We start from the raw sequence: 8,773 nt of genomic DNA on the forward strand, positions 1-8,773 counted from the left end.
TAAATAGGACAATACTATGTGCAATTTCTCAACCCACAGAAATGGCTCCTGCATCAAGCGATCTTTGCGAGAACATCCAAATCAGCCTCACAGCCTTATCATCTCTGGGCATTTATGGTTGTGATCATTTTAATTCCAGTGACTTTATTTAATATCTTATGCCTCAGACTGCTTAATGCTTAGACTGTCCCATCCTGAACGCCTCAGAAGTTGCCTTTGATCTCTTGTCAACCTGTATTCTGTAATCTGCGTCCTTCCATAGTCCTGAGACCATTTACAATTAAAGTATAATCACTTGGACTTTTCATTATTCAAACCAATCAGTTCACACTTGCTAATACCAGTCCTGTTGTCACTACATAACCCATTGTCGAAACGTGTGGCGCTGGAAAAGCACAGCACGGCAGGCAGCATCCGAGGTGCAGGAGAGTCGACGTTTCGGGCATTGATTCCTCAGATCAGTACTTATGCCCGAAACGTCGCGTTTCTTGCTCCTCGGATGCTGCCTGCCCGGCTGTGCTTTTCCACTCCGACCTCTCCATCATCTGTAGTCCGCACTGCCTCTTAGTTGCTGAAAAGTATTTAGGGCATCTTCTGAATAATCCTTTACAGTTCCTTCAAAAAAAATTGGATTTCCATCTGCGAATCTTTCGAAACCTTTCCCGTTCTGAACTCCAATTACTTCACTCACCTTTCAAAATCCGCTTATAATTGAACCTCTGCTGAATGCTCCTTAATGGAAAGTTTTACAATGAGTGCGCAAAGGGAGTGAATTTAAGACACGCTTCTGCAGCAAAAATGGTGCAAGCACGTTAACCACGGCAGATTGGGAGGGTCAATCGAGTTCAAACCCTTTGAAGGAATCAACTTTGACAACTGAATTATTATAAATGTCTAACAGCTGGAGTCTGCGAGAAACGACAGTGGTTATTCATTTCCCACTTTGATTGTTTTGCAGGCGGAGATAAGTTAATATTGATCTTAATCCACGTGGGCAGATTGTATTCTGACCAACGTTGCCCTGTTTATTGAGAGTTTTGTACCGTGGTTCTCCAGCCGCAGGATGGGTACATCGCTTAGAAGTGGCGACTTGTGTTTTTTTTTGCCAATTTGGTTAAGAGACTTAAATCACCAGCAACACAGTATCGAACAATGCTTTATTGTTTGCAAGTAAATCGAGTACACTTTAATACTGATACAGTTCACATCAATCTAAATCCTCATGTTACAAGAACGGACACGAATACAGTGCAGCACCTTGTATTTGCAAAGCGCTCTGCTCGGACATGGTGATTTGTTTTCGCACAGGCCGATTAGCATTGCGGTATCCCGAAGGCAGCCGGTAAAACAAAAACAACTTGCTCCAATCCAAACGGAGAGCAACGACTTCATAAACAACCTGGCAAAAAAAACACAAAAGAACAGTCACTATCAGTGTCGACCCTCCCCAGACCCCGCAATGGATAAGACAATGCAACTTTGTCACCGACTTCAAGCTAAGACGTCAACATTAGCTCCTACTTCCAAGTTAAAAATCACACCACACCAGGTTATAGACCGACAGGTTTAATTGGAAGCACTAGCTTTCGGAGCGCTGCTCCTTCATCTGGTGGTCACTCCTTGTTGCTAATTCGTTCTTGGGATGTAGACGAGTGTTAACCTCAGTCTAAGGTCTGAGGTCTTTCTGCAGAAGCTAACTAACCGTTCAGGTATCGGACCATCCCTGAGCTTCAAAAGCATGTTCATGGAGTCCTGTACACTTTGGTTTGCTGGATAGAATCATACACCAATATTTGTTTCTCCATATGCTTCTGTGTTGCACCGGACTACTCCAGTGACGGGGTACGTTTTTATGAACAAAGTATATTTTAGAAATTAAAAAAAAGTTAACCTGCATTGCCTGAAGCTATGAAAGGTTGTCCATATTTGTGGAGAAATGTGCACGTTAGCCCATACAGATTACTGCTGGACTAGTTGAGCATTTCTAAATCTGAGTTGTGATAACTTTTGAGAACCACAAGATCAGCCACTGATCCCTGTGTGCCATTTACCTGAGAGAAGCCGGGGGATGGGAGTCCAGCCGCCCGTGTTGCCGATGACCTGCCCGATGGGCTGATGGCGATGATGATGATGATGAAACACAATGGGCTCGGCGGAATCGAGGAGTCTCTGATCTGTCAACTCAGGAAGTTGGCACTGCTCAGAGGGCGGCCCGCCAAGTGGCCCGAGTGGACTTCATGCGCTTGATGCTGTTGAGGTGTTTCTTGATGAGGAGCTGGAACTTGCTCTTGTCTTTCATGAAGCTGGGGTAGGGGCTGCGCTCGGCGGCGGGTCCCCAACAGCCCGAGCTGCTGCTGCTGCTGCTGCTGCTGGCTCTCTGCTCTTCCCAGCCAGCGAGGCTGCTGACCCTAACACAGCTTCTCCTCCCCAGCACCGCGCTCCTCTCCCTGCTGCTCCTCACCTCCGCCACGTCGCCTTCAAAGAAAAGTGACTCCTTCCTCTTAATGTGCGGCACCTCTCCGAGGGCAGGGAAGCCGTAAGGGGTGGTGATTTTCTGCAGATGGGGCAGGGACATGGCAGCTCGGGTTGGGGGGTCGGAGTGGTCCCCAGCAGCCTGGCCCCCGCAGCTCGGCCTCTTCTGAAGCCGCTCCCTCGCCACATTGGGCTCGGAGCAGCTCCTCTCGGAGCTGGGCCTTTCCGGGGCTTGCAACCGGTCCGAGAGCAGCAGGTCTGGTGACGAGGCGCCTCTCTGAGCTCTCTGACCCTGCTCCCGCGGAAGGGGGATGTCCAAAGGCGGGATGAAGAACTTGGGGATACGGTCGGGAGTCACCATCATGCTGAAGATGTCTTTGGAGCTGTGGCAGCGCCGCTTCTTGTCTGCTGTGACAACTTTGGCGTTGGCATGGTTGGACCAGGGCAGTATGCTTCCTATGTTAGCTTTGAAGGAGATGTAAGAAGCCATGGAAACCATGAATGCACGGACTCCGGGTCAGCTCGGAGACAGCTGTGCTAGCGATCTGCAGGAAGCGGCTGTCTGCTGCTATTTTTAAATGATCTTTAACAGGTAACGTCACTCACTCACCCTGCGTCAGTAACATCTTTAGCCTGTCTGACTGGCGCTCCGGTTCCGACCTCTTTGCATCTTGAACGCACACACACACAGAGCAAAACAAACAGAAACATGCTGCAGCTCCGGGGGTGCGCTGTTTGGAATAACCATTTCCTGTGGCTGCACCCTAATAGGGTGCAATGGAAGAGGGGGTTAGGGATACCAGTGTCCTGAGCGTGTCCCATCGCTCAAACATCCCATGCCACAATCGCTCCTGGTTTGGAAACGGTGTCTGGCAGTACATTGCCCATCGTGTTTTCACAGGGGAGCCCTGTAATAGCCAGGCGCCGCTGTTTGCTTCTCTAATCTGGTAACAGTCGCGAACCTGTTTCGGAACGGTCATGCTCCTCCGGATGTTATCCAATGGTTTGACTTAAAGTTTGGTTCTGATGTGCTTATTCGTCACAGCCAAACCGGCTGTGGAAAACAAAATGTACCCATAACACAATGTTTAAAAAAAACACTCCCGCGTCATTCAATGTAAGACTTGTTTTTTTTTGACAACCAACTATTCAAACAAACTCCGTATGTCACATTCCTGTAACACTGAAGTTATCAGTCATATGAGAAAAGGAAAACATATGAAAGAAATTAGAACTTGCCGGGAAAATGCATTTATAAAGATTCTTGCACGAAGTGTTTCACAACCAATGTCGTGTTTCTGATCACTTTTACCTGCCAGAGGGAACGGGTAGGTAGAATTTATCATTGAAAAGGACACATTTGACAGGACAACGACTTCGCCACATTTGATTTTGGTTTTGAACTTAAACTCTTCAACACCAGGTTCTAGAAAGCGATTACCTGAACCACAGCTGACAATCTCCAGTGATACAGAGTCCCTACAGTGCAGCAAGTGGCCATTCAGGCCATCGAGTCTGCACGGACCCTCCTAAAAAACATTCCACCCAGACCTACGTACCTGACCCGATCCTATCCTCATAACACCACAGGGGATTTTCCTCATGGCCAACCCACCTGACCTACACACTACAGCGCATTTTTTTAGTATAGTTATTGCACTTCAGCTGTCCAAGGCGGGAATTGGTCACGGTCCCTGGCACAGTGAGGCATCAGAGCTAACCACTGAGCCACTGTGCCTCAATGATATGTGAGCACACCCAGCATCCAATCTGCCCACAGTAAAAAGTCTCAGGCGGCAAGGACCTGCTTCTGATGATGCTGTTTGAGGGATAAACACTCCCCGGGGACCTAGGCACATCTCCTCTGTTCTTGGAAAATGTCACGGCAGTTTGTCCATCCTTCTGAGAGACCAGGAAAGGTCGCATTTTTAATTTCAAATATCCACAAGAGGGGTCCCTCTGACAATTCAACTATTACTCAGCATGCACTTGAAGATGAGTTGGGCATCATTATGGACAAACTCCAAGCTGGTCTACCTGAACGTATGTTGAATAAATTAATTTCAGCATTGAAACACCCAGACATCTGTTACATGTCCAACTTGACTAGTGGACTCTCCAGATTGCTACACCCAGAATGACAGCTCACTGTTTCAAGGTAGTTAAAGTTAAAAATCACACAACACCAGGTTACAGTCGAACAGGTTGATTTGGAAGTCCTAGCTTTTAGAGTGTTTGTTGTCTGATTTTTAACTTTGTCCACCCCACCGGCTCCTCCACTTCATGTTTCTATGTAGACAGACACTTGTTTTTTCCAACAGAACAATCAAGCAGGATGTATTTGTCAAAAGATAAAACTCTGACTGGAAATTTCTGAGCACTTGGGGATGGACTGGGATATGGGAAGGCCATTTAAATAATGCAGAAGACATTGGTAGAGGGTGTCTCACATCTATCTACGGCATGCAATCTTGCCAGAAATGGGGAAGCCACCAAGAGGGGGGGCTGCCTGCTGGAAGAGCAATTGAGTCACAGAAGTTGATTAGCGATCAGGACCAGCACAATCCTGTGAAAATGTAGGATAAACATGGCAATGTTTGGGAACCTTGGATGACAAGACAAATTGTGTGCTTAGTCAAAAAGAAAAAGGAGGCATAGGTAAGGTTTATGAAACTGAAGACAGACAGAGCCCTTGGAGAATATAACGACAGCAGGAAATAAATTAAACTAGCAGTCAGGAGGGCTAAAAGAGGTCATAAAATACACTTGGCAAACAGGATTAAGGAAAATCCCAAGGCAGTTTACATGTATATAAGAAGCAAGAGGGAAGCTAGGGAAATGGTAGGTTCACCCAAGGACAAAGGATGGAATTTATGGGTGGAGCTTCAGAAGTGGATGAGATCCTTAATTTGCACATGTGTTCACAAAGGAGAAGGACATGGTAGGTTGTGAGTCTCAGGTATGTTGGGAAGTGGTATGTTGATATTCTAGAGCATGTCAGTATAAATATAGGAGGTTTTCAGTTTTTTTGCAAAACATTAAGATAGCCAAACCCCAGAGCATGGTGGAATCTATCCCAGAACACTGAGGGAGGTGAGGAAGGAGATTGCTGGGGTCTTGTATGAAAGCTTTGAATCTTGTTTAGTCATAGGAGAGATACCAGAGGACTTGAGAACAGACATTGTTATTCTTTTGTTTAAGAAGGGCAACAGGGATAATCCAGGAAATCATACATTGGTGAGCCTTAAATGAGTGGTAGAGAAACTATTGGAGAAGATTCTTAGGGAAAAATTTATTCACATTTGTAAAAATATGGTATTATTAGCAATAGGCAGCATAGCCTTATCCAGCGAAGGTTGTATTTCACAAAACTGATTCAACTTTTTGAAAGAGTGACAAAATGATTAATGAGGGCAGGGTGGTAGACAGTGTTGACAATGACTTCATCAAGGCCTTAGATAAAGTCCCTCATGGCATGCTGATACAGAAGGCAAAGTCACATTGAATCTGCAGTGATTTGGGAAGATGAATACAGAACAGGCTTGGTCATAGAAGACAAAGAATAGCAATGGAAGGGTATTTTTCTGACTGGAGATCTGTGGCCAGTGGTGTTTCACAAAGATCAGTGCTGGGATCCTGTTGTTTGTAATATATGTCAATCTCTTGGATGAGAGAGTAGGTTGTCTGATTATTAAGTTTGCAGATGATGCAGAGATTGGGACATCTGTGGATAATGAAGAAAATTGCCAGAGGATACATCAGAATATAGATTGGCTGGAGACTTGGGTGGAGAAATGGCAGATGGAATTTATTCCAGTCAAATGTGAGGCGATATATTTTGGAAGGTCTAATATAAGAGGGAAGAATACAACAAATGGCAGAACTCTGAGAAACATTAACATCAGTTCCCTGAAAGTGGCAACACAATTGGATAAGGTGGTCAAGCAAGCATAAGGCATGCTCGCTTTTATCAGTTGTGGTATTGAGCATAAAAATTGGCAAGTCATATTGCAGCTTCAAGGACCTTAGCTAGGTCATGTTTGGAAAACTGTGTACAGTTCTGGTCACCACACTACCAGAAGGATGTAGAGGCTGTAGAGAAGGTACAGTAAAGGTTTACCAGGATGTTGCCTGGTTTGGAGACTATTAGCCATGATGAGAGATTGGACAAACTTGGCATGTTTTCACTTGAACATCGGAGGCTGATGGGTGGCCCGATGGAAGTTTATAAAACTGTGAGAGACATGAATAGAATAGATAGTCAGAGTCTTTTTCTCAGGGTAAAATGTCAGTTACTAGGGGACTTAGTTTTAAGGTAAAAAGGGGAAAGTTTAAAGGAGGTTTGAGAGGCAAGTCTTTTTACACAGAGGATGGTTAAGTGCCAGGAATGTACTGCTGGAAGGAAGTGGTGGAAAAACACACAATAGCAATGTTTACAAGGCATTTTGACAGAAAAATAAACAGGCAGAGAATAGAAGGATTCGGACCACATGAAGGTAAAATGTTTTTAGTTTAGAAAAGTGTCACTTATCGGCGCAGACTTGGTGGGCTGAAGGGCCTGTACCTGTGCTGGATTGTACTTTGTTCTTTGATCTTTTGTACTTCAAGATCACTTCCTGCTTCTGTGGGTAATTTGCCTAGATCAGGAGGGCTCACTGCCACATGAGGAGACCATTATATGTAATATGGCAGGTTCTAAGGAGGCAGACAGGGCTGGACCCTTTCTTATGAGCACTGTATGGCTCACAGAGGGACAACTGGGCAACAATAATTACCCTGCCCAGTGACTCACTTTTTATGCCCAGCCCTGATTGTTATCATCTAGTGGGATCAAGCAAGGATGCTTCAGAGCAAGTGCAATCAGGAAATGGCTAATGGTAATGTTTAATTCATGGATAATTGGATGAAACCTTGATTAGGTATCTGTATAGGGGTCAAATAATTAATGGTATTAGATTTTTGTGACAGGTAAGCTGAAATAAAGCTGTAATGAGACTCTGTCTAACCAACCTTCAACCTGTGATGCTTTACACCAATGTCCCCTAAACCCATTTTCCCATCCTCCAAGTGCTGTTCTATGGTGGTGACCTTTTCCAACAATTGCAAGCTCAGCAATGACCACTGTCAGCAGTAATGCTGCTGAGCTACTGGCCTTCTATTGGGTCTCCTGCATTTCCTGGATTTGGCTGCTGTCCTTCAACAAAAGTCTCAGCAGTAAGCATTTAATTATTCATCTTTTGATAAAGTCAGTTCCTGCGGCCCACCAAAATAGAGTCATCACCTGCCTCTGGCCCCAGTGGTGAGACCTCTGCCCTCTCTACAAAATCCAAACCACCATTTCTTAAAACTGCAGCATGCATTGCCACTTCCAGTGATGCAGGCCATACCAAAGAATGAATGAGCAGTAAGTCACTCACCAACCCAGAAATAATAGACTCTCCCTTGAAGTAGTCATATAAAGAATAATTGTTGTTAAAGGACATACCAGATTTACTTAAACTCAAAGCATTTGAGTTGCTATGACTTGAGGCAAATAGTATAATTCAGAACCGAAACCAGAAACCTGACAACAAATTACATTAATGACAAGCCCTGTTCGGTTGGTCTAAATGGACAGATGTAGTTTGATGCAAAGGAAGAATTACGTAATGAGGGACTCCAGTTACAAGGATAGATTGGATGAGTTAGTTTTTTTATCACTCGTCATTCACTGGAAGAGGGGAATGCTAGAGTAGCATTTATTGCCCAGAGGGCTGTTGAGTCAATCATTCTTGTGGGCATGAAGTCACACGTAGGCCAGACCAGGTAATTTCCTTCCCTAAAGGACATTAGTGAACCAGATGGGCTTTTGCTCTGACAATTGACAACAGATTCATGGTCATCACAAGTCTCTCAATTCCAGATTTTCATTGAACTCAAGTCCCACTGTATGCTGTGGCTAAATTTGAGCCTAGACCTATAGAATATTACCTCGGTCCCTGGATGAGCAGTCCAGCAATAACACCATTAGGTCATCATTCCCCCTCGTGCTGCTCTTAAGGGAAGATTGAGAGGAACTTTTATAGATGAATTTAAAATCATGAGGTCTGTGAACAGATTAGAAAGGGAGAAACTGTTTCAACTTGCAAAAAGATTGAGAATCAGAGAAAACTAATTTAAGGGTAATGACAAATGTATCAAAGGTAATATAAAAGTTTTTTTTTGACACAGTGGGTGTTTAAGGTTTGGGATGCTCTCTCTGAGGAGTTACTAAAGGAAGATTGAGTCACACCTGTCAAAAATTATTAGATATCAATCTGCA

At 44.6% G+C, this 8,773-nt stretch overlaps 1 protein-coding gene across 1 annotated transcript; it reads right to left on the reverse strand.

The window, feature by feature from the left end:
* Nucleotides 1-1,140: 1,140 nt before the first annotated feature.
* Nucleotides 1,141-3,076, reverse strand: LOC140482507 (C2 calcium-dependent domain-containing protein 4C-like). Its single transcript, XM_072580056.1, has 2 exons — nucleotides 2,052-3,076; nucleotides 1,141-1,399 (listed from the first exon to the last, which is right to left on the reverse strand). The coding sequence occupies exon 1, from the start codon at nucleotides 2,969-2,971 to the stop codon at nucleotides 2,201-2,203; it is 771 nt and encodes a 256-aa protein (XP_072436157.1). The 5' UTR covers nucleotides 2,972-3,076; the 3' UTR covers nucleotides 1,141-1,399; nucleotides 2,052-2,200.
* Between the last annotated feature and the right edge of the window lie 5,697 nt (nucleotides 3,077-8,773).

Source organism: Chiloscyllium punctatum, chromosome 1, assembly GCF_047496795.1.
Source record: "Chiloscyllium punctatum isolate Juve2018m chromosome 1, sChiPun1.3, whole genome shotgun sequence".
NCBI lineage: Eukaryota > Metazoa > Chordata > Chondrichthyes > Orectolobiformes > Hemiscylliidae > Chiloscyllium > Chiloscyllium punctatum.